The following is a 25,711-nucleotide window of genomic DNA, read 5'->3' on the forward strand; positions in this document are numbered from 1 at the left end:
TTGTTTTCTCTCATCTGTGACTTTATTCAGGAGAATATATTAAAAACTGAGTTTTCACAGTGAAATGCAAAACACATCAGCCAGTGTTTTAACAAGGAGCCGCTTCACAATGGGTACATCTTCATTTAGCGGGTGACTGCAAGCATTCATTTACGTAAGTGGAACGTTACGGGACACAGCCTACACATGAATTACTGTCGATTTTATAGTTTATCTACTCAACTGTGTAAACTAGCATGCATTAAATTAAGGCATCTTGAGTGTAGAAATACATGAAGTTAATATCAAGCTCAGCTACGAAGATCTGAGTAATAAAATACATAGCCTGGGTGGGATTTTTAGCTTTTGTTGTACGCAGGTAGACCAACCAACCCACCCACCCCCCACACGTATGGCAGCTGCTTTGTTGACTACAATCACACAATTTGCAGCATTGTCTTGCTAATTTGGTAACAAACATGTATGTCTGTTAAGATAAAGGCTGAAATTTCAATGGTAAAAGACTTACACAACTGTTTGACAGTGTTATGAGTTTGGCCATTGGCATTTTATTTATACACATTTCAATCTACAAGGTGAAACAAGTTTTTTAGCAGACCCCACAAGGGAGATCCAACCATTTTGCTCCTTTAGTTGCAGGATCAACAGTTAAAATGGCAAAGTGTTTGTACTATAATTTTAAAAGTATATCTGCATCTATGCAAAGTCTAGTATCATTTGCATTCTAAGGGTTATTTCTTGTCTCACATCAAATGCAAAACACTCCAAGCTGACAATCCACCTGCTCGCGAAATCCTTTAAACATTGGTGGATTAACATATCAAACTGCGAAACATGCTTTTTTTTAAATGACAGCTTTGAACCTTCAAACGAGATTAAAAACTTTGGGCAAAAAGGCCAAGATTTGAAGAAGAAAGATTAGTCTTCATTAGCAGACATTTTGACATGAGATAACTACCAGTAATAATTAACAGTCTGCAGGTTTCTAGTCCAGAGATACACGACAAAGACCACGAGAAGCGCATGTGTGAGTTATTTTAGGGGGTTGTAGGATTTCAGAAATGTGGCAAAACTTTTCATTAGAATTTAAAAACAAGCCGACTTCCATAAACTTAAGTGTGTCGTGCCCATTCATATCTGCTGTGCATTTGGATTGAATAGAGCCCATGAAAGAGGTAATATACATGTTGAACTAGAGTAGTAGAAAACAATGAGTGAGCATTTTATAGGAAGGCGTCACACCATTCTTTCAGACAGCTAAAGCAGTCATTTTGTTGTTTGGAATTTGCCATGCAAGTGTCCTTCAGCCAATCCCGGAAAAGCTCCTCATCTTTCTTAAGCACTAGAAACTGGCCGAGGACGACATACGCCTGTGGACATAAAAGTAGAGACAATGGAAAATAATTATTAAAACAGATATACAAAAGTTACAGGACTTTACACGTCAAATGTTGTCTACGTTCAACTACAGTGATGACAGCATGAACAAATGAGTGTTATGTGGAAACGGGATGGGCTGGCAGTTTACAGTAGGAGAACGGGTTTTCCCACAATCATATGACTAAACCAAATGACCAGCAAACAAATGATACTTAGGTTGAAAGAGAGATCTATCTGACACAGACTGCAGACAACATGATCAAAGGTTGCTTCCAAATAATATTGCTCAGCTAACTGCTCCACTGTCGTAAAATAGTGTTGCGCCATCAGAAAGTAGCAGAGCTGGTGATTCTGACGGCACAACAAGGGAAAGCCCTACAACATATTTGGATGTAGTTTAGTGACGCAAGGCTAGCAATTGTTTTCAAGTATTTTTTTGACAAATAACTAACAATAATAACTGCCACAGATTAAAAACACTGCAGTCTAACTGTTGAAGTCATGGACTTGTCAATGCTCACAAACGCATGATAATTGAACAAACTGTGCTTAGATTTAAGATCTTAACACAAACATTAACACCAGTTAAATTGTTCAGTATAACAGAGGAGATAAGCAGTGCACTGCGCCTTGTCAACGCCTTAAATATTTATTTTGCCTCGCCTTGTCAAAACCTTTCTCCTCCAGTCTTGTGCCAAGGACCTGTCCGATGCCTGCCAGAGCCATCACGGTCTTCTCGCCCATGGGCTCGGCCACAAAGTCCTTATGCTTTTGGGATGTCGATGACATGGCTGGTTTTAGGGGTGCTGCAAGTCACCTGGAAATCAGCTGTTAAAAACAGGACAGAAAATGGAAATTAAAATATAATAATAATACAAAGATAATCTTGAATTTCCCAAATGAATTATCCCTCTTGGCTTATATGGAACTATTGAAATAACCTGTTGACTCTTCAATTTATGGTGAGGAGAAATGTTCAGTTGGAGAATTGGACTTGTTGACTTTAACTTGTTTTCTTAGCAAATTCTTTTCATTTAATGAAAAACAACGGATCTACAACAGACAGAAGGGGAGATGACACGGATATCTATGTATTTCAATCAATATACAGTTTGACCGTATATCAATATACGCTGAGACTTAGTTGATAGCCAACAGATGAGTAGGGTTCACTAGAATCCAATGTTCAACGGAATCACCATGACAAAAGAACTGAAAGCAGGAAACCAGTGGACACAGCAGAACTTTTCAACGATTACTTAATTAAATATAAATCAGAATAACAATGTCTGTCCAGTAGCTAAGTTAGCTATTTGGATTAGATTGGATCGACCTGCCTATGTTTACACTGGGTGACATTAAATAGTTAACATCAACGGGATGACTGCTTACTACTGAATTACGCGCGCATTGCATTTCCATGCTAACAACGTTAGCACAAGGAGCTAACGTCCACCAGCTGGAGAGCTGCTAATATCAGGAGTAGCTGCTTGTACGCTAGGTGCGTTACTTCCGTTTCCAGACATTAAATGACCCCCACGTGCCTGTTGTCCGTGGCTCAGTTTCTAACGTCGGAGATAAGAAGTGACCCGTCATATTTTAGGCGCCTTCTGATCAACTTTAAACCGATGTAGCTTCAAAGCATGGAGCTAACCCTCTACCATCGCGGGTGAAGCAGCGTCTCGTGCTGTTTGTTATTAACAGTGCACTGATTTCACCATGCTGCGTGTTTTATACAGCGCGTGCACTTACCTTCTAATGTCGTGTACAGACTAACGCGCTTCTCTGATGAGTAGCAGCAGGATGGTTTCTGTTTCTGCACAGCCACCGACTAGGACCACAATGCACCGCGTCTGCCTCTGGGCCCATAAAAAGCTTAGCTATGCGTTCTTACGTCACGTGATGTTCTTCTTCTCTGATATTTTGCGGCGGTTGTTATCCACGGTGATGCATTACTGCCACCCTCAGGCTGTATTCGTTATCTCGTCATTATATAAATAAATTACATTAACCCTCTGTTGTACCTGCTTCCCCATGCTGTTGGCTGTGAGCGTTTGGGTACTGAGTTAACTAACCACACACACGCACGTATACACACGCGTCTCTCCGATCGGGGGGGGGGGGGGCCGTGACCCTGAGATTAGTGACGTTGGACCGACCCGGCTCCCCGCGTTGTGTACTTGAACCTGTTCCTGCTCAGTGATGCGAAGAAGAAGACTCTTGCGCAGTAATAATAATACAAAAAAAGAAATTCATTTTTATTATTTTTTTATAGCTTCACAAGACAGACGCAAAGACGTAGGGCCTGTCGCATGTCGGCCGGTTAGGGTTAGCATCCCCGGCTGCCAGTGTTGTGTACTCGAGGCTGTTCTTGCTCAGTGATGATGAAGAAGAAGAAAATGAAAATGCGGGGGCACACGTTTTGGCTCGTTTTTTTTTTTAAATAATTTGTATTGCTGCACGCGGGTCAACCAGACCCTGGGACAACACAAGGGTTAAACTGATAAAATTAGTAAAAGACAAGACAATCTTTCTGAATAATTAGTCCATAAGTATTTGCAAAATACAGTTTAGTTTTTTTAACTTCACTAATAACCACACAGGAAAACCTTGATAATTGCTTTAGGGATAATTTTATTTACTCACATTAGACAAGATACAGAGGTTCCATTACATTGCTTTTTGTGTCATAATTGTGCGCATTAATTTTCTTTTAGCTGTGTTGCTCGACACTAGTATCCACATGGCATTTGTGTCCTTCTTTGGAAAAGGGGTAAACATGGGAGTTGATAAGTGGGTTTTATTGGTGCAACTTTTACAGTGACTCAAGGTTTGCAGTTTGCGTTATTGAGCACTGCCTACAGCTCAGACAGAATGTTGGAAGCCAGACTGCAGGTGAGTCCGGTGCCATCAGGCTCCACATTGATCTTCTTCACGACGCCATCTTCCACCAACATAGCATATCTGAAAGAAAGGATGAAATACACTCAGATTTATAAATATGATCTTCAATGCAATCTTTAAAACATGCCGTCCGCCTTAAAAAAAAAAAAAATTCCTTACCTCTTGGATCTCTTGTTACCAAGTGCCTGAACAATCTGATCATTGTCAATTAATAGGTCAACTTCCTAAGAAGACGACAGAGAAAGACTGATGAGTACACAGTCTCAGTGCCTTAAATAGAACTTGAATACACTACCCATTCAGTTTTTTTACCTTTGTAAATGCTCCAGTAGGATCAGCCAGCATTCGAACCTGCAAAAGAAAAAAGCAGTAAGCTCCATATTAATAATGACATCTTATCCATCAGTATGAATTTAATTTATCTTAAAGGTCCATAATAACAATATCCCCACACAAAAAGGTATTATTTGTGAGCTTCATTAAATTAAGAAATGCTTTTATTGTGTTCAAGCCCAGTACACTGGGATAATGTCTCACAGATGGCTTGGCCTACCCACTTAAATGGACCAGAAATAGGACCTCCTCAATTATTTTCCACATACAAACTCTGACAGCAGGAATTATTTGCAACTCTGTAAAGCAACATGCCTTTTTTTAACCTTCAAAGACCAGCTTCAACATTTAATGATTTACTGATTTGGAATAGGGATAATGGTGCCACTTTCATTCCCACTCCTCACTGAACCTATGCTCTTACTATGTGTACAATTGGGGATCATGTAATCTGGCTCAGGCTCAGCAAGTTCATGTGTAATGATGAACAGTAGATTAGTCAAAATTAATTAAGTCATTTAAAATCAGCATTCATCTTCAATATTCAGGGAGGAAACTATAAATCAAGAATTCTAAAGATTGCATTTGTTAAAGCAGCAGCTCAAGGAGCCAGTGTACATGAGGAATATCATGAAAAGCACTTAATCGCTCAGACAATGTGCATGTAGGGTTTATCACCATATATGGCTGCAGAGGGTAATGTTGCTCAATTAAAAAAGGTACACAAGCCGTCTTCAGACATGAACTCCTGAAAAGGTCTGAACAAGGAGGTCTAGACTTTATCCAGCGTTATCAACAAAAGCTCACGAATCTCATTGTCTCTCCAGGATAACATCTTTGTCGGTGTCTTCTACATTTGAGGCTACTCTTTTTCATTTTTCTGTTTTTTCAGTTACATGTAGGAAACGTTATCAACACACTCACTCGCTATCTGTGAATCATCTGGATAATCTCCTGCTTCTTTCTGACATTTGCGTTCTCACACACAGTCTCTCCTTATTATTTACGGAATTTAAGTTCAGTGTTTACAGTTCATGTCTGAATTCAGTTATAGCGTTACTTTGACATCTAGAATGACTTAGCATTGATATTCTCCTCCCCTGAATAGTGACAATATGTAGTCAGATGTTAAATTAGAAGTTAGATTTACTGGACCTCGAGCTGCCGGCTGTGACAGAAATTGCTCACATACAGAAGCTGTGGTCCGTACCTTTCCATCTGCTCCGTGCTCCTTTCCCCACGCAGCCATGACAAATGCGTCATTGACAGAGATGCAAGCAACTTCCTGAATACCTTTACTCTTCAAGTCCTCGGCCTGCTGCACAAAACCTGGGAGGTGAGTCTGAAAGCAACAAGAAAAACCTCAGGTCATCCGATGCGAAGGTAATTGTGTACATGACATGTCAAGCAAAGTTAACTGGTGGACTCACCTTGGAACAACCAGGGGTAAAAGCCCCAGGTACAGCGAAGAGGATGCCTTTCTTCCCCTTGAAGAGCTTATCCATGGACACCTTGTTTCCAGGCTCCCCCTCCTGGACCTCCACTGCGGGGAGATGTTCACCAACCTGGTGGAGATGGAGAAGACAAGAGAGACATAAGTAAACGTACTTTTTCAAACTGCCAACTGTACAGATATTTTTTTGTCCCTTAAGCAGAAATAAAGCATTCGTTTCTCTATTGGTATAATGTGTTTTTTTCCACTTCTTACAGCTATTTTTAATGATACTAACTCAGCATTTTCACAATAATACTGATATTGTGGCCACTGGCAGGATACCATTATTTAGAGATGACTATGTATCTTATATGCAGCACCGTTTAGCAGAAAAAAGGTTCATGTAAAACAGAATTTCAACAATTCTTTAAGACAAACATGAATTAAACTTTAGACCCATGTCAAGTGCAACTGATAAAAGGTATATCAGAGACTGAGAATTATCAACATCTCCTAACTAACAATACACAATAACCGGTTTCACATTGGTCTTGTTAGCAGTTTTAGTATCGAATGCTAATATCTGTATTGTTAGGAAAACTACAAACACACGGCGACATTAAAAACTAATTAAAAATTTGTGCAGGAAGCAGCATTGAAGTGAACGTTACCATAAAGACCTACATTAACATATTTAGGAGCTAATTCAGATTATTAATTCTCACTTTTTTTAGACTTTTTTAAAGTCCCGGCAGAAATTCATTAAAAGCAACACTTCTCATTATTTTATCAAGTATAGTCACACCAAAGTAAAGATGTGAAGGAAAGACATGCACAAAACACAGGAAATAATCAGACATACTGTTTAAATTCCACATTTTCTCAATGTATTCACAACAGGGAATCTGGGATTATTATTAATATCATTATTGTTATAATTATTATAAAATGTTCCAGTTATGTGTGATACCTGTTTAGATTAGATCATGGATGTTTTTAGAGATTAGGTTTGTGGACGAAGAGTGGCTAAACGCAAGAGTATTGATGCTTGAGCGGCGGTGGCCACTGGAGGGCGACATAACAACACACATAGAAGTACATACCTCTTGTCAAAATGGCCGAATAAATAATACAATTTATTTAATTTAAAAATGGACAAGAACAGATAGATAAGGACACTTGTCACACGGTGGCTGTTTTAAACATGATTGAACAAACACCGAGAAAGATGCATTGCACTTTCTCCAAGTGGTGCAGTGGAAGATTAAAGATAAACCAACCAAACACGCTGTAACAACTTTGAACATGTATCTAGCAGAATAACGTTTAGGCTCAGACAGAAGGAACACTAACAAACACACGAGGCCGCAGGTTTTAAATTGCACAAGCAGGTATTTGACGCGTCTTAAGGTCAGTGTCGACATTACCAGAGTAGTAACTGTACACCAGCACCTCCTATACACACTGACAGCTTGTTTTATGTTTACACACAGTGGTGCAGGAGTAGTAGCTCCAGAACTGACAGCACAGACGCTGAACTAACACAGACTCCATTCATCCTGTTACAGTCCATCATGGCGGACCCCCCTCTCTCTCTCTCTCTCTCTGAGGGGCCGTTAGCTCAGTGAGCTACACGGACAGAGTCTGACCATCTAACCTTCAGCTGCTTGTCAGTGCAAATACACCGACGCGTCCTTGACCGAGAGCAGGTCGCATCCACGGCTCACAGCGGCTATAGAGGCTTACCTGAATGGGCATGTTGACGGTAGCAGAGCCGTGTAGTAGCCTGACTGCGCACTGGACCACACTGGTTCTCTTAATGACGCTGGACGTGATGGAGAGCATGGTTAGCTTCGTTGGGCTAGCTAGCTCTCTGACGCGTGTGCAGCCTGTCTGTGCTAACAGTCTATGATGCTAACACACTCAGTCCCTCACACACCTCCTCTAGAGTTCCAGTCACTCCGCCTTCCTCCAGGTTCTGAGTTTGGCAGCAGAGAGTTAATCTCACTGAGGCTAAATCTATTTACTGCGCCATCTGCTACCAAGACGCCTTATGTATGAGGTGTGTTTGTTACACGGACTGATGAGTATAAAAAGTTATATATCCCTGCAGCTGGAGACATCCATCCATCTATGCACGTCATATCCATCCAGACCAGCCCAACTCGTTTCCAGGCAAAGGAACAGACCTCTGGTTTTGTAGGCTAACCCTTTTCGGGTTATATCACTGCCCTCTGCCATCTTCTCAGTGATGTCATCTTTGCAAGTTGTCATAAGAATCTTCATTTCTGTTGCTGCAACCAAAACAGTGAAAATGTGATATTTCAATTCTTTACTTATTTCTTTACTTAAAAACTTCAGATTGTCCTGATATGGGTTCAAATAAGGAAGAGGAAGACGATCCTCCCATTCTCATGACGACCAGGCTCAGTAAGCAAGTTGAGAGGGAGAGAGAGAGACAGAGACTACCCTCATCAGTCACCATAGCAACCAAATGATTCATTTGAATATGAATTTTAATTTGGTAGGTATTGATAGCTATTGTCTTTTTGACTTTACCATTTATACTGTAGAGTAAAATATCCCGCTACTACGTATAACTAATTCATTTAAATAGCAACATTAAATGAAAAGAATACCAAAGGAATCACTATAAGCAGCAGAAAACACAAGACAAGCCGTAAACAATATTCCCACATTTGTCATGAAAGCAACAACCCTCTTGAACACGAGTCTGTGCAACTCAAGGGGTTTATCTCATTTGAATAAATACATTTAATAAACAACCAGCACAGAAACCAGCACATTGTCAACATTTAACAGCAGCAGGTAAAATCATCAGCTTCATATTTTACTGTAGCATCATTTCAAACTTAAATTATGAGCCTGAATTGTATAGGTAAGCATGCTGGATAAATACAGAGAGAGATTGAGACATGACTTACCTCACACCAAGGTCAGAGGGCAATAACAAACTGTCTTAAACTTTAACAGTATCTAAAGCAAAGCCGAAAAGAGAACAGCCAATCAGAGGTCTCCTGTCGCAGGTGTATGATGTCACTGTGAATCAAAATCATCTTCAAACTCAAATCTTAGCATCTGGTTGTTATGGTGATGGAAGAATACACTGATGAAGGAATTATTCCCAATTAATTATGTCAGTACACATTTTTTTTTACTCTAACTCATGAATGTTATTTTGATGACTACATCTGAAATAATAATTTTATACGAATATTGTTGTTTACGAATATTTACTTATGTTTAAAAATCTTAAAAACTCTTGTTGCTTCTTTTGCCTTTGTGTTTGTAAATAATCCTTTATTAGTCCTTAATCCCACAATTTGCCAGTTAACCCTTACGTAGTGTGAGGGTCAAAAAGGACCCTTTGTTCCATTTGACAGCAGTAAAAATATCCTAAATGTCATTCTTTAAGCCTGGCACTTGATGGCCTTTTCTTAAGTCACACCAAATACACAAAAATAAATACAATTTTATTATTTCTTACAGGTAGCGGGAAAAATAGTATTTTATATCATCTTTCCATAAGTCAAATTCTAGATCGATATATCATCCATTTATCCATCTACCTATTTAACTGTCAGCCTTATATCTATCCAGCTCTTTAAATGCCAATCTTTCGTCTTCTATCCATCTTTTGATCTTTCAATCTTATAGTCTGGATATTGATCAATCTATCAGTTTTATATCATCAATTGAATTATCTATACCACTATATGCACGTTATATCAACCTGACAGTATATAAATTACATATTTATACAATTTATAAGTTTATATAGTGTATGTACAGTCTATGGTATTCACTGTCACTATCGTCCACGGATTGCTTTACTCTTATCTTCATCTATTCCTGCTCAGTAGCTACATGTGAAGTCTGTTCAGTATTTGTTTTGAATACCACTCCTCATCAATGAAGTCTGTCAGAATGTGCCCTGTCAAAACTACTAAACATGAAGTTGGAAGTTTCCACAGTAGTCTTTACAACGCTGCCCTCATATAATACAAAGAAACACAAACACACTCACACATAAATATCCACAGTGAGAGATGAGACCAATGATATGCGGTGGTGGTGGTGGTGTGTCTGTTTATTACACAACACAAAGCACCTACAATAATCCACGCCCTGTGGGGACAGAGAGCGGAAGATCTCACTTTTCTTTCACAGTGATTTTTTTTAATGTGGACATGTTTAGACAAGGACATCAAACTGTTTTTCTCTAAATGGAAAAAAAGTAGCCTACACACAGAGATTCACAGCCAATATCACGCACAAAAATAAAGCAGTGTCAACAAACAACAGTAAATTGAGTAAAAAATAGAATTTAATCATTTAAATAGTCTTTCAAAATACAAACATTGATTCGAACGTCTAAATAATATAACGTTAAGTAGCTATTCTTCTTTGTAACTGGCAATGTTAAATGTACACTGTGGCTATACAAGGAAATGTGTGAGGTTTGGTAATTTATTGTATTGCTCATTTATATTAATGCACACATATTTAATAGAAACTACAAATGTCTGTATAATTTGAACAGCGTCACTGCAAATGAGTCCCCTCTTCACCATAACCCACTGTACCGAAAATGTATTTATAAGCTAATGAAAAAAAGATTCACCTTTAGGAAAATGAAAAAGTTTTAAAAGCTCGAGCTATATTTATGTGTTTGCTTCAGATATCTGATCACTAATAGAGAAATTAGGTTTATAAAAAAATCGCAGACCAAAGCAGTTTCATATTAGCTGTTACCGATGAAAATAAAAAGCAGATGGGAGTATTAGAGACACATTTTGCCAGATAGGTCAATCCCTACTCAGTCGTATATCTGTGGCTGTGTGAGACACAATGAACCGTTTTCAATTTGAACTGCTGCAAGTGACCTCCAGTGTTTTCCAGCTGCACCATTAATCCTTGGGAAACCACATCAGCTGTTGGATGGCCGCCCCAGCAGCAGACACCTTTTTTTCCTTTCTTTTTTTAACCACAGGGCATCTTATAAAGTGAGATTAATCATACCTTGAAAACAAGTCAAAGACAAATGATCTCAGGCTTTAGTACAAACTGCACGACATTTAATAAACCTAATATTAAAATTTAACTGGACAAGATGAAGATTTAACACGTCTTCACACAATTACTTGGCCACGTTCTCTTCCTCATGAGGTAGCCCCTCTGTAGCCTCACCAAGCAGCTGGATCTATAGCCATGTAAATTGATCCCTAAATGACAACTGCTTACATAAAAATATTAAAATAATAAGCATTCAAAAAAACATCATGAATGGAAACCTTCCAAACCCACAACAGTGTCAAAATGTAAATAAAATACCCTTAAATCCTAGAAAGGAACATGTATGAAAAAAGGAGTTTTCAAGTCTTTACAAATTTGTGCACGCTGCGACCTGCACAAATATAACTGCTCTGGGGGAATTTGTAGAATAACATTTGCTGGCATTGTTATCTTTCACTACAAACTGCATGTTTCTGTCTATTGAATGGAACTGTACATGGCTAAAAGATTCATGGCCCTTTGGACACTTAATATTTTTTGGGATCTGATTTTTCGACATCAGATTCTGTAGCTTTTGCATTGCATGTGAAGCTGAGTATAAGGATTCTTCATACTGTAAGTATACAAACCTGCTGAATAACAATGACTTAAAGAATGTTGTCGGACATGATTTCAACATCCATAAAGGAAGATGTTGCATATGTTGCATTTCGTGTTGCCTCGAGCCCTTGACGGGCACTAACAAGTTAAAAGTTCAACACATGAACATACACAAAGGCGGGAACTTTTTATGCAATGACCTTCACTGCTGCAGAAAAAGCAGCAAAGTCTCATCATAAACCTAAAAAAATCAAACACATGGGTTAGTGTTATATATCATTGCCCACAATTCAAACGGGTCAGACCATTATTTTTGAACAACACAGACAAAAATAGTGGTTAGATCTAGTGGAGGACAGTATAAAAAAGAAAAAAGCATATGCATTTCTTTTCTAACCACTAATGTTGCCACACTGGCTTTCACGTCAGAGCTGTGTTCTTCCCTGATCTCAGTGTAGCTCATTGGTTTTGACTGCACACGTTCACACACGCTTGTTTGTATGGAGGCCAGTTCTTTCTGTGCCAAAAGGACTTACATACAACACTGAACATATGACCTTCCGAGTTGAGCTTTTTTACGAGCACACAATCTTCATATGCACGTCCCCTGCACTACAAATCAATTGTACAGCCTCACACAAAGAATCCTGCACCTACTATGTACACCAGTGGTTCTCAATTCCAGTATCCAACCCCCAAAGTGCCATTTTTAAAAAGATTTGAAGGTTTCTAAGTCTACTCACCTGACACCACCCCCCCCACCAAAATCAGGATCCACTAGACTAAAGCACCTGGGGTCCTGAGAGTGGAGAACTACTGATATACATATACACACACACACACAAACACACACATAGATGTCTCACCAATTTATCCACATTTTAAAGTCGTGACAGACAATAATCAAGTCATTATATTGCTTTTAACATATTGCAAGTAATTCCTATGAATTTGCCTACAACGGCACACTAAAATATAGTGAGTAAAAGCACCCCCATGTGCACATCAATCCAACACTATACTGGACCCTGAAGTCCTCTTGCCGGATATTTTGTCATGGCTTTCACGAGTAGATGCAGTAGCAGTATGGTATTTTATTTAAAGTTCAGGAACCACAAGACTGCAGTCTGTTCTCAGTACCTACTGTAAGTGTTGTTCTTCAGTGGTTATGCAACTGAAGACTGATGCTGTGATGGAACGTGCCGCGAAAATAACTGCGAAGTATTCTGGCATTGATGTTAAATGTTTGCACTCTGGGATCTTGAAGCCTTGAACAAAAGTTTGGCAGTTAAATCTTACTCTAAGTAGCGCATTCCCACTTAGAGACAATACATGAGGTTTTTCTCAAGTAATATTCTTTTTCTTTCTTCATGTTGCCTAAAGGATAAAAAAGTACCATTTCCATCTCAATTCTCTACCAAAACCGTCCTCTGATTCGTCCTCTCTTGAAGATTACATCTCTGTTGGGTCTTTACAAGCATTCTCTTTATGTCTGCGGCTTACGGCTCTAGGGAGAGTCCATCATGGCTTCCAGCATCTCAAGGAATAGTTTGTGCATGGGTACACCTCCTCGTGTCTTGATGCTGTAGAAAGTGGTGAGAGCTCGACCAGCAGTTTGTCGGAGGAGAGGCAATGTTAAAAGGAGGCGTCCAGCCCGCTGGCCGTCGTCGGGACGCCGCTGGCATTCCAGCTCCAGCAGGGCCTGGTGGAGAAGGTCCCGCAGCTTCTGCACAGCCTCCATGTCCTCGATGTAAACAGAGTCTGACAGAACAAAGAGCAGAGAGAACATGCATTAAACTCATTTCTACTCTGCACTGGGTTAATGCCACAGAAGACCTTCCTGCCAAAAATCAGAAGATCATTACAAATACATATATATTTGATGCAAAAATGTGTGATTATCATTGCAATTGTTTGTTGGTTATTTTTGGTTAATCCATTTTCATTCCTTTGCTATGTTTGGCATTGATAGCAACACACAAACTGTAGATTAACTGTGACGGGTAGAGCACACAATGCCTGTATTCCAGGTTTTTAGCCTGATTGAATTATGTGCAAGTCAGCAGCCAAAGGTCCAGGACAACAGGAGAAACACTGTGTAAAACAAGTCAGCGTTGGGGCAAATACTACTGTGAAATAATTCGAATCAGAAGTATGGAAATATCACTCAAATTACATCAAGCAGGACGGTGGAGAGCCTAGGCTGCAGTGTGTAATATGTGGTGATTTGGTTATTCTTGCACTCAACAGCTGTGTGTGTGAGGGTGAGTGTGCGTATACGTCTGTGGTTGGGGGTAGGGGGGCTGGCCCTTGCCTCTATATAGAGGTGTGAGGAAGTACCAGTTGTAGTGCTAGACCATTTATACAGAGCAGCCAAAATGGCAAGAAGTACGAATATCCGAATACAGTATTTTAGGGATGCAACAACTAATCGATTTAATTGATTATAAATAAAAAAAGAGAACCTGCCAATTAATTTAGCAATGCAGGTGGAGCCAGTAAACCAGCCAATCCTGTGCCTTGTTTAGCTCAGGTGATGTTGAGCTAAACTGTTCTCAGGAATAAACGTTTACATTAAAGCCTTAAGAGATGTGTAATTAAATAGTGAAACTGGTGTGTATGATTTCTCGTTATAAATATCTACAATTCAGTTGAAATATGACGTTATATTAAGATATGTTAAAAATTAAGTTTGAGTTTCTGAGAATGATGTACAAATCAGGAACTTGAACTATGAATAGTCAGAATTATATTGAAGGTATCTGAATCTGGAGTTATCATCATGATTAAGTTACAGATGTCTGTAATACTTATAAAAACTGAAATCTACAAGAATATTATGTTTCTTTTTAAATAAACAGCTTGAAAGGGCCAAAAACAATCTACAGATTAATCGAATATCAAAATAATTGTTAGTTGCAGCCTTACAATATTTAGATGCTGCTCATTATGGTGGAACTTGGAGAGCTTTGTACTCTCTGAGATGGTACATGTTGTGAAAAATATGAGATCCAATGCACTACAACACTTTGACAGTTTTGGTCTGGTCAAATCATGGCAAGTGATATCAAAACCCACAACACACAGTATATCACTTGTAAAAGTTGTTTTAGATAGTAAAATACAAATAGTATAATCTAAACATCTGCAAAGTTGTCAAGTATACAAAATCTAGTACCTGAGTTAGTCAGTGCGATGGCTTTTAGCATGACAAATTCTTCCCGGTCCACATTAAGAGAACGGAAACGGCGAGCGAGTTGACTAATTGCTCCATTCAGCTCTGTCAGTCCAGCGACGCGTGACATCTCCTCATCAAGGACAAAATCCTCTGCAAACACCACCTCGTCCTCACAGCCAAGCGAGCGGTACGCTACACCCAGCACCAACACCTCCAGCCACACCGACTGCAGCACAGACATCTGGTCTGCTAGGGAGAGGGACAGAAAGCCTGCAGGGGAACAGACAGAAACACACAGAGAGGAATTTACATCCAGCTGGCAATATGTTCCCAATCTTGGTGTCAACCATCACAATAGTCAGGATCAACATTTTCACAGTGGCCAAATAATTCTTTTTACTACCCTAACTTGAAATACAGTTAAAAAGTGCATCACTTTCCTAACACACCACAAGTCAATTTATTTATTTCGTTTTGAGTATATCTTTTCTTCCAGAGATTCACATAGTTTCCAAAGAGAATGCCTCCTCTCTGTTCCCCTCACCTGGAATGTGTTTGGCCCAACCAATGATGACGACCAGCTCGCGGTCAGCAAGGTCACAAAGGGTGGTGAGCGTCCGCTGGGCTGTGTCAGGCTGCAGGGGGTCGGGCATGGCAAATAACTTCTCTGGCTCTGCCACTAAGAGGTGGGACACAATGATGTTGGAGGAACCTAAGTCACCAAATAGACACAAAACAACGATTAATGTATTGAACTAATAAAAAACATTTACCATTTATCAGCTATTTCTTCATCTTAAATATTAAATTTGTTTTTTTTTGCCTTAAGCAACATGGTGATCTACACTGGTGTTAAATGTTTTGCATACTGCACTATATAAAGGCTGAAAGTTTCCATATTCCTAGTTCAAATGAAGGATTGAGACATTGATGTGTCACTTACAGACACATATTCATATATTCTGAGTGTATAATAGATTTTTGCTCCAACCCTGCTCAACTACTAAATGAATCAAGAGCTCCAACACAAGTCATTTCAATTTGGGCAAATTAGCTAATTTGCAATGTTTCTATCTTGTACTGTTGTCTAAAAATAAAGGAATTACTGTATTATTTTTGGACAGTAGATGGCGCTCTTTCACCTCTAATGGGTAAAAAGCATTTTTTCATGTTTTCTTTGACTTCTCTCAGCACCTCATGGTTACCCTATAAATTATATCACACAGATGAAAAGCTCAATGAGGATGGGGACATGCTCACTAATAAACTGACTAAAATAACCAATCTTGCAGCAGCAAGACACCTCTCACCACCAAAAGAACAAACACCATACAGTGAAAGTGTGAGCTGGCTGCCCCTTTACTGAGATGCCACGGTAGCATGGCACACTCCATAACCGAGCAATCTCATTTTGCACAATTTAATCATTAGAATAGCTTTACACTTTGTTTAAGAATGAAAGTCGAATCCCACCTTTTTCACTCTCCTTTGTCAGCGGTAGAGGGGCATTCTGGTACGTTGCGTTATCCACTTCTGGGCGCCTCTTGTACTTCTGTCTTCCACCCCGCACCCTGTCGAGACGAACTCCTGCGTGGTGAAACATGAAGTCATTAGGATTTACACCGGGAAAACAGAATAATCACACAACAATTAAAAGACCAACGAATGGCTCGGAAGATGTGATATCCCAGACTGTCTGGACAGCTTCTGCACACCAGGAACACTCACCCTCCTTCAGCATGCCTACTTTGAGGCACTTGGTGAAGCGGCATGCCTGGCAAGCCTTTCTGCGCCTTTTAGTGATCTCACACTCATTTGATGCTGGACAGCTGTATTCTATGTTACCTTTAAAGGAATATAAGAGAACACGTTAATAAATTACAAACATATACAAACAACTGAGATGAATAAAAAACTCTTCGATCTGTTCATCTCTGGAATATTTAAACACAGTTTCCCTACACACAGAACATAAAGTGTGCATGCGTGTGCTACATGTCTGTGAGTTTTGTTTAACAGACCTGTATAAACTTGGTGTGGTTGTATTGACCGTGTTCTGAAGCCTGTTAAACAATAACATCATTAACATATGATGTGGGGCCTTGGTCACTGCTGGATTTGTAAGACTTTTTAACCACTATAGAGACACGGGACAGCTTGTGGTGTTCTACATTAAAGCTGATGAAGGTACAGTTTATATTAATTGGTTGCTGCTCAATTAACATGAACATCCTGTTGTTCTCCATTGAAATATAAAGAACGTACCAAATGAATTCACAGATGTCACTGAGACAAATTACATTGCATATTTCACAAGATATTCACAGATTTAATTAGTTTATCTAACTATGATTCTTATGCAAGTAAATGAATGCTTTTGTAGAACACTAGGATCAAGACTAAATGTAGAAAAATAGAAATATTAGTTTTTCCCAATTTCTTACACTATTATTATCATTTTGTTTCTCAAAAGCAAACAACTTAATTAGTGTTTTAAAGTTACAGGAGGTAGTAGTCAGTGTCCCATCAAATACGGTTAGAGTGCTACAAATGTAAATCCCATTAAAGAGTAACATTACAGAGGGGTCATGGGAGAACATGAACTGTTCTCTGGTTGTTTCGCTGTGCACTAAAATTGTACATACCTTGGATGGTTCTCTTGAAGAAGGCCTTGCAGGCCTCACATGATGCCACACCATAGTGGTAACCTGAGGCCACGTCTCCACATACTAAACAGAGCCTCTTGGGTAACGTGCTCAGGGCGTACTTGCATCGCCCCGCTCCGTTGCCGGCGGACCCCTCCTCTGCTCCGTCGCCGACCTCGTCTTTAAAGTGGCAACGCAGCGCTGGTGTGTACAGCGGCGGAGAGTAACGTTTAGTGCCGTCTCCTCTGGTTCCGCTTTGAGACGAGTCTGACGAGGCCCCACCCGGGCTGGTGCGGCCTCCCCCACCTCCCTCTGGACTACTGGGTTCTGCCTTTATGTAGACATCTGTTCGACGCTCCCTGGAAGACATGATGTCTGGAGGGCAAACAAATAAACAACAAAGAAAGGTCAAGCTCAATTAGATATTTTCAGTCTTTGGTATCCGTCATAACTTAAAATAATTCTCATGTTAATTTCCATGCAAATGCCTCATCATGAGCTATAGGCCCTCATGTTTACACTCACACCAGTAGTTTACCCCTGTGGGCTGATTTGAGTGTAAACACAGGGAATGTAAGGAACATAAAAAGAGGGTAATCTGAACTGGTGTCCTGCCTGGTCACTTTTCATTACGGCCCTTCTTCTTTCCAGGAAGCAAGGGCTGTGAAAAGCTGTGACATTTTGTAGTAGCACCACAAAGGGCCTGCATGTTTCCTCTCATGTTCTTTAGCATCTGTATCTGTATGTGTTGTTTGGTGCCATGTTTTCCTCAACTTTCCCAGCTATCAAAAAAACAGCTTAGATTCACCGTCATACCTAAAATAAAACTATTCAGTCCTTGAATCATCCCCCCCAGTTTTAAATCTTTGTACCTGACATTTACGGACTCTAAAATAGCCAAGGTGAGCAGATGAAGGTCGCCAGGCTCATAAACAGCGCCCAGACATCCCTATTCTGACACATAACTATGTTGTGTTTAAGTGTGCCGTAACATAGCTGCTCGACTTTTAGTTTTTATTACAAAAATTATGAGAGCTATAACCATTCTGCTTGTGATTAAATTGAAAATATGTTCAGGGCTACAACAAACAATTATTTACATTATAGATACATTTTCAGTCTATAAAATATCAACAAAAAATCTTAGTAATAACTGAAATGATAAATCGACTATCAATATAGTTGATTATTTTCCTCTAAGTGAAGCCTGATGATGAGACGTGCATGTCAAAAATGATGGTGAGCATTGCAACAGAAACTTATTGAAGCGGAAAATGTGTCACAACAAAAGGTTTTTAACATCAATGTTACACCCAACAATTATTTTCTATGCAAGGTTGTAGTGGAGTAATGTCTCCTGAGCAACACACTCCCCCTGTGTTTGTTCTGAAAGCAGGTCGAGGCGCATGCTCATGTTGGTGAATTCCCCCCACCACGCCGTTTATAAAGCACAAGTGATGTGATGTAAACATGAAAATGCTAATTTCCCCCCTCTGTCCGTATTGTGATGTCTTGAAGAGCACAGCCATACAGTAAGCACACCTGTCACCTTACCATCATGGTCCTGATAAAGCAGAAACAGAGAACAGCACATGCCTGTGACCATGCAGGTCCTCTAAGAGTGGGCACAGTCCACAAGTAGGTCTATAAAAAAAGAGCATTTATCTAGGCTCAGACACTGACAGGAGCACAGACCCACAGATGAGACTCCAGTTTTTTTGTATTTTGCAATGTTGCTTCATTATCGATCAGTGTGCAGTCCCTTCAAAATATTCCAGTTTTTTTACCATCCTCGGCAGGCAGACAGAACTCCTTGTAGCAACAACACAAGGTTTTCCACTTTAGCTGAACATAATGTTATACTTTTTTTAATGCAGTCTTGGATTGAAAAATGTATGAAAGATCTGCTTGGATTTTTTTGAAACTGTCGAACGTTGAATAAGCAGAGAATGCATCAACTTAAAAGCGCTTGGTATCGAAAAAATGTATCAAAGTGTCATTAGTTTGGATTCAAAGTTGAGTATAAAGCTCTAGAGCTCCCACAATCAATCATAAACCTCTAGTATCGTGAATGGTTGGATCACCATGACTAATTCATCTTACATTTAAGCTATGGACAACCTCCAGTAACTCCGTTCTTATGGAAAATGTCTGGATTGCTGTTGTTTTTATACATTCAGGGTCCATTTTATACAATACCATTACTCTCGAAGCGGTCTGAACTTTTTGGCTCAGGAGGTCTCTTGCAGTAATTGGACGACCAGGTAGACGAATGTTTGCACATTGAACACTTTTCTCCACTGCCCGAATAAAAGGTCATTACTTCAGATTGTAGGTGTACCACTCCTGTAATTACAACCCTATAAGAAGACCCAGACCATATACTGAATAGGAAAACAAAGACAGATTGTTAATTTCATCAAACTGTCTGACGCTGACTTTGCTCTTTGCTGTTACAAATACCCTCCACTGTTGTTAAATTGACTTCATCAACAGCACTTCAGGGATCACAAAAATGGGTGCAAAGGGAAAGGCGGGTTCAAGGGGGCAGAGGTGAACTCTAGCGTGTGCCGCGTCGGTCTCCAAGCCTCAACTCATCAGTGGATACATAATTGCTGAGCCTTACTATTGCGCTCTTGTTCCAACTTAATAGTTCACTGTTTGAGGACGAGGAGATGGGCTCTCTGAAGCCTAAATAGCCTCAATCCAGTTAAGACCCGACTGGGATTTGTGATTTTATCATGCTCATATACTGGCAACATCAGCTGTCCTGTACATTTAACTGCTGCAATATTGAAAATACTTTGTTTATGGTTGGTTCACTGCTCGAGTCCCTAGCCAGGCCCGTATTGACTACATGCATATATGCTTGGTAAACACGAGACTGGTTGAATGGCCTTATTAAATAAACCTATGGGTCTTTAGCTTAATAATTAAAAAGACTATCATTTTGTTTACTCTACGAAGTACATAGAGAGAAGATTAACCAGCAGCGTTTGCAGAAGATTCATGGACCTAAAGTACGCATAGGATTTTTGTTATTTTCACCACAGCTCACTGAACGCATGCAAGTCTTTACACACATTAACTTTTACGTGGGGTGATCTCAGTCCTGGCCTGTGCTGTCTGTCAGTTTGCAAAATTGTTAACACATGATATATATATTACCTATTTGTTCATCTCTACAGGGAGACACACTGATATAATATGCAAAATATGAAAAACAACCTTATACCAGTGTGATAAAAGCTGTTCACTATCAGGCATATAAACATGGCTCCATACCCACTGAGATAAGTGATTCCTTGGGTTGGAACTTGCAAAGACAACGTGTTTTACACATTAACTGCAACTGTTATTGTTTTTCCCCCCTGCTTATATTTCTTTAAATGTTTACACGTTTATTCTACACATCTGGAGTGGAGAGAGGAGACTCTTACAATCTCATGGTAGCTGAGTTTAATGACAAGATCTTTGAATAACAACTGAGAAGGGAGTCCAGTAAAGTGTAGTTTTAGACTTCCTCCCGTAACATCCAGAGTTTGAGACAGATCCTCACTAATTGTAAACCAAGTCAGACTTCATCCTATTTATTGCTGCAGCAGATAACCCAGTGCTAAAGTGACTGCTTGTCCTATGCTTTTCTGTGGAGTTTGCCCTTTCTCGACTTGATTGTAGTTCTGTTTGGCAAGCGACAAGAGAGGGGGGGGATCACAGTAGCCTGAGCCTGTCTAAAGTTTAGCTTTACTTGGACTGAGTTTTACAGGCACGGGTGAAAGGCTCAGCTCTTCCGCACTAATAATTAACGTTCATTAACAATGCGAGTCAGTCTGCTGTGACTTCGGCGAGCAGCGAGGTTTCCTGTGCCATGTGCACCGATGCCCACTCTCCCACATCTGCGCTGGCAAATGGGAAACAGCGGTGGTCTCTGCGACTCAAATGTAGGTACTCCAGCCTGAATAAACAACAGTTTGCTTGTTGGTTTAGTGGAAGCAGGCTGGGGGCTACAGGTGAGACTGGCTAACGTGCTTAGTCTGCCAGTTTAACTCGCCACATAGAGGCGTCGTTTGCACTTAAACCCCATGTTTGGAGTAGCGTTAGCTTTGGCAACAACACACAACTGAGCTGCTAGCCTAGCTCTTGGCTAACTCGGCTAGCAGCTCGCTAGCCCTAATCCTGACCGTCCAGCTCTGCTCGCTGTCTCCCTCCTCCCGGGGCCGAGGTTTATTTTTGTCCCGCTAACCCGGGCTAGTCTGCATCTTACCTGACGGTGACCGTGCCAGTACTTAAAGCGTGTCCGCGGTGTGATAATGTGCCACAGATTTGAGGGAGAAATCAGTTTGCAGAGCTGCTCGGCGCCCGGGCGCTAGCTCGTGTTGGCTGCTTCTGCTGTTGTTGAGATGGGGCCGGGCTACGATCGGCTTCCCCCTCTAACAGCTGGTAAATGATAGAAGGATGGAGGAGCTGGGGCAGGGACACATTAGTGCAAGGATCAACTCTGCGCTATCTGACTGACAAACGCATTTATTTATTCATCCATTCTAGGTTTGATGGTATTACTTCATATGATGGGGGGGAACATCCTCACAGGTATATTTACTAAGAGGTGAAATATGTTAAATCCCAATTTGCAAACTTGATCTAACCCTATACTAAAGCATAGTCAGAACTACTTACGTACTATCAGCAACTCTTAAAACCGGATCCTTATTTGGACATGCACCAGATTACTCACACAGATATCTGTCCACTGGAGATTGCAGATTTAGTTCAATCTAGATCCATGAATTGTTCTGAGAAATCAGTGAAATGCCATATCTACCAAAGTTAAAGAAAGTGACAAAAAAAATATTGGATCTGTCCCTTGATCTGGATCTGCGCCCACATTGAATTGGTAACAATGATGAATGGAAATCTTCGACTCCTGAGTAACTGGTCAGTTTTCCATTGTTGTTTAGCAAATTAATAAATTGTAGGCATCGATCTTGCTGCTTATGAGGGTATTGTTTCATTGGCGGTTGTTTGTTTGTTTGTTTGTTTGCAGGATAATGCAAAAACTATTGAACAGATTACCCCTTGATGGAAGGATATGGGTCAGACTCAATAATCCATTACAATTTAGTGCCGATCCACCGATTTGTTTTCATCACTTTCTTTAACATAGGTTCTAGGGATTTTTTGAAACTGTCACTGCTTTAACAGGAAGTAATTCATGTATCTTGATGGAAAAAATCTGGCACATTTAGGAAACTGATGAAAGATATGCGTGTGTGAAATTTAGACTGTTGGGCCATTGCAGACGTACGAGCTCTACTGATTGTCACCCTAGTCTGATTTGATTTTAATCTTGACAAAAATTACTGCAGAAAACTTTAAAATGTCCCCTCTATGCTGCATAGCATCCAGATAAACATGCTCCTCAAAGTCACGACTATTATCAGAGCCCTTCAGACTGATTGCTCTTTTCTGCTCACACAAGATTTTGCACATTTTGCTTCAAGCTGAGGTCAATCCTCTCGCTTATCTATCTTGTCCCTCATTCATCCTTTTTTTGTGTCTTTAGGGCAATCACAGCCCTTCTCAAGGTTTCAGTGTGTCAATGCCCAATTATTTCAACACAACAGACCAAAAGACATACTGCATGAGAGCTGCAGCTGGCCACGCAGCTGGTCCTGCTTTTCTCAGACAGTAACGTGTCCTTTGAATTACTTGATTGCAAAAATTGTTATATCCAATCACAAGGCCACTCTTAATAATTCAGCTGTGAAATGAGAATGCCTTTAAAATAATTTTCTGTGTTCTCCTTCCAAATCCATCCATTTGCTACAGACGACATTAATAATGTCAGCCAGAGTCATTACATTACAAGAAGGAACGAGGATCCTGGTCTGCAACGCACAAATAACAGACATAATCCAAATCGAAGTGTAATGGCATTATATTTCATTAGCATAAAAGGTGATGTGGGAACATATTACCTGTTTGGTGAAGTGTAGTTTAAAGCCTGTATCTCCCCCTCACTCCTGGTGGTGGCCTAATGAAGTCCTTTTGCTTGGGTTTGAAGTCTGCAGTTTTCAGGACACCTGGGGAAATACAGGATAAGGGTTTTGAGTTACAGAGAAATCAAGATGGTACGTGTACATGCTAAACCTTCCATTTGTGATTTTAATGTGCAAATGACGATGTCTAAAAAATAGTTGTAGACATCTCATTCAAAAGCAATGCCAGCAATCATACGTGCCGGAGAAAACCTCTAGAGTTTTTTTCCTCTAATGTACGTTTAGTGTGAATTGGTGACAGACTTTTCCTTCCAAAAATACATAACCCACTGTATGTATCCAGATTACTGCCACACACTGCCGGAGTACCCTCCCCCTTACACTGCGTGACACACTCCAAAGGTCACAGCCGCAGGAATGCTTGAAGGACAGACGAGCCAACACCTTGTCTCTTTACTCAAAGTCATAAGCAAAGTTTGGTGATAACTCTCTGTAAATAATTAGAGACCAGAAAAAAAATAGTACACTAAAAATTATTTTAGTGAGACTTTAAACTTTAAACATGATTGTGTGTTTAAACATTTAAAACACAGATATATGCCACAATGCAGCAAAGGAGACTAAAGTGGGTTTTTAAGGACTTTAACCTTGAGGAACAAGACTGTGATATGTGCAAATAAACTGAGATGAAGTAGTCATATTCTTTGGAAGTGATCACTTACATTTTTTAAGCAGAATTTGAAAGGTTAAAGGTTTAAATAAAAGCTGATTGTACCAGCAAATGGCATAACTCAGATAACTCCTTATAATAAATGTCAGAAAATACTATTATTGCACATTAATAGGCTCTTGCTTTGTCTCTAATGGTTTTACATCCTCTTGTCATAGTTTTTGGTTAGGGGGGAACCAGTGGTCTTTTGCCACTGACACCGAACGCATCACACTGACTGTACCTAATAAAAGTCAGTTTGAGGGGGAGGAGGTGGGTGGGGGTGTGGGGGTGTGCTATACAGGGCGACACCGCGGAGGCGGCGAGAAACAGCACCCAGGGGTGACCTTGCCCGCTGATCTCGGGCTGGTTAAAAGGTTAATTGCCAAAGTGGATTAGGCGTTAAGATCGGTGATCTCAATCCTGGTGCAGCATGGCTCGGTGACTCGCACAGTTCAGTGTGTTAAAACAGAATGGAGATTAAACCAGGGGGGAGGAGGGGGCGGATAGAGGTACAGATAGTGGGGGTACACGGATAGGAGAAGTGTGCACAGTTGGGAGAAGTGCGTCCGTGCATGTGCCACACAGGACAATTACGCACTGCATCCACATCCAACCAATACACAGCCGTGCATCACATCTATCTCTTCCTACTGGGGTTTGACAGAACAATGAGGCTTTAACCATCATTTATTTATTTATGTTATTTATGTAGATATTTGAGCTGAGCATGACGCATTCGTAATGCACTTCATTACACACAACCACTAAGTATATATTCCCCTACAGCCAACCAATAACGTGGCCACGCAAACTTCCTTCTCCAGCAGGCGGATCGTGAACGCACCAGACCCGAGACAGCTGACATGTCCACCGAAGCAGTCGGGAGCCTGAAAGCACCAAATGCAGTAACGTGGACAATACAGAGAGAAGACACTCACAGTGACATCTAAAAACAAGGCAGGGTCTTCTTCTTCTTCTTCTCGTGCCTGAAGTCAGTCAAGTCTTCACGGCTGCCAGGTCCACAGAGGCTTTAACCCGGGTTAATGGCGCTGTCCGTGTCCGAGCCTCTCCGGCTGTCTCACGCATCACACCCCCAAACGTGCTGCTACAATGAGGCGGTGACGGACGCAGCAACAACCCACCACACTCCCGGGTCTTGTGTCGGTGTCCGAGCCCCCGCTGCTATAATTTCCACGGTTCCACTGGGGTTGTAGTTGCTCGTCAGCGTCAAGCGTAGAAGAAGAGACAACGAACATCCGGTCAGAGGAGGGGGGAAGAAAGTTCAAAATAAAACTAAATCAAGGCCTAAAACGGTTAAACCTTTATTACAGACCAAAACGAATATTTTGCATTGGTTTGGAATTTGTATAAGAGAGATGCAAATGTATATACATGATAGAAAATGTGGTTTCCAAAGGAAAGAGAGTCAAAGCATGGGTCGCCAATATAATTTGATAAAAAAAGATATTTCACCCTTAACAGTGACAA

At 40.4% G+C, this 25,711-nt stretch overlaps 3 protein-coding genes across 5 annotated transcripts; all 3 read right to left on the reverse strand.

The window, feature by feature from the left end:
- banf1 (BAF nuclear assembly factor 1) lies at window positions 1–3,286 on the reverse strand. The gene is made up of 3 exons (XM_062406132.1): window positions 3,133–3,286; window positions 2,044–2,208; window positions 1–1,370 (listed from the first exon to the last, which is right to left on the reverse strand). Exons 2-3 carry the CDS (start codon window positions 2,167–2,169, stop codon window positions 1,224–1,226), a joined length of 273 nt encoding a protein of 90 aa, XP_062262116.1. The 5' UTR covers window positions 2,170–2,208; window positions 3,133–3,286; the 3' UTR covers window positions 1–1,223.
- A 710-nt stretch (window positions 3,287–3,996) lies between these two features.
- On the reverse strand, window positions 3,997–8,104 carry prdx5 (peroxiredoxin 5). The gene is made up of 6 exons (XM_062406130.1): window positions 7,799–8,104; window positions 6,048–6,182; window positions 5,828–5,959; window positions 4,597–4,635; window positions 4,444–4,508; window positions 3,997–4,344 (listed from the first exon to the last, which is right to left on the reverse strand). The coding sequence occupies exons 1-6, from the start codon at window positions 7,895–7,897 to the stop codon at window positions 4,239–4,241; spliced, it is 576 nt and encodes a 191-aa protein (XP_062262114.1). The 5' UTR covers window positions 7,898–8,104; the 3' UTR covers window positions 3,997–4,238.
- Window positions 8,105–10,142: 2,038 nt separating this feature from the next.
- On the reverse strand, window positions 10,143–25,438 carry esrra (estrogen-related receptor alpha). Of its 3 annotated transcripts, XM_062406112.1 has the most exons (9): window positions 25,162–25,438; window positions 23,491–23,595; window positions 17,513–17,887; window positions 16,889–16,930; window positions 16,596–16,712; window positions 16,341–16,454; window positions 15,412–15,579; window positions 14,868–15,137; window positions 10,143–13,450 (listed from the first exon to the last, which is right to left on the reverse strand). In XM_062406112.1, the coding sequence occupies exons 3-9, from the start codon at window positions 17,880–17,882 to the stop codon at window positions 13,197–13,199; spliced, it is 1,335 nt and encodes a 444-aa protein (XP_062262096.1). In that variant the 5' UTR covers window positions 17,883–17,887; window positions 23,491–23,595; window positions 25,162–25,438; the 3' UTR covers window positions 10,143–13,196. The 3 variants fall into 3 exon arrangements, with proteins under 3 accessions (XP_062262096.1, XP_062262099.1, XP_062262098.1); XM_062406115.1 differs by lacking the exon at window positions 16,889–16,930; XM_062406114.1 differs by lacking the exons at window positions 23,491–23,595; window positions 25,162–25,438 and adding an exon at window positions 21,777–21,933.
- Window positions 25,439–25,711: the final 273 nt, after the last annotated feature.

This window comes from Platichthys flesus, chromosome 15, assembly GCF_949316205.1.
Source record: "Platichthys flesus chromosome 15, fPlaFle2.1, whole genome shotgun sequence".
NCBI lineage: Eukaryota > Metazoa > Chordata > Actinopteri > Pleuronectiformes > Pleuronectidae > Platichthys > Platichthys flesus.

What these genes read in the sequence shown, in the direction of transcription:
- banf1 (XM_062406132.1), bottom strand. Translation starts at nt 2,169, where the DNA reads ATGTCATCGACATCCCAAAAGCATAAGGACTTTGTGGCCGAGCCCATG. An exon ending in AGGAGAAAGGTTTTGACAAG is followed by an intron (nt 1,371 to 2,043) that starts GCGAGGCAAAAT and finishes TTATGTCCACAG; the next exon opens with GCGTATGTCGTCCTCGGCCA.
- prdx5 (XM_062406130.1), bottom strand. Translation starts at nt 7,897, where the DNA reads ATGCTCTCCATCACGTCCAGCGTCATTAAGAGAACCAGTGTGGTCCAG. An exon ending in CCGTCAACATGCCCATTCAG is followed by an intron (nt 6,183 to 7,798) that starts GTAAGCCTCTAT and finishes CATCTCCACCAG; the next exon opens with GTTGGTGAACATCTCCCCGC. An exon ending in TTACCCCTGGTTGTTCCAAG is followed by an intron (nt 5,960 to 6,047) that starts GTGAGTCCACCA and finishes TGTTGCTTTCAG; the next exon opens with ACTCACCTCCCAGGTTTTGT.
- esrra (XM_062406112.1), bottom strand. Translation starts at nt 17,882, where the DNA reads ATGTCTTCCAGGGAGCGTCGAACAGATGTCTACATAAAGGCAGAACCC. An exon ending in ACCACACCAAGTTTATACAG is followed by an intron (nt 16,713 to 16,888) that starts GTCTGTTAAACA and finishes ATTCCTTTAAAG; the next exon opens with GTAACATAGAATACAGCTGT. An exon ending in GACAAAGGAGAGTGAAAAAG is followed by an intron (nt 15,580 to 16,340) that starts GTGGGATTCGAC and finishes TTGGTGACTTAG; the next exon opens with GTTCCTCCAACATCATTGTG.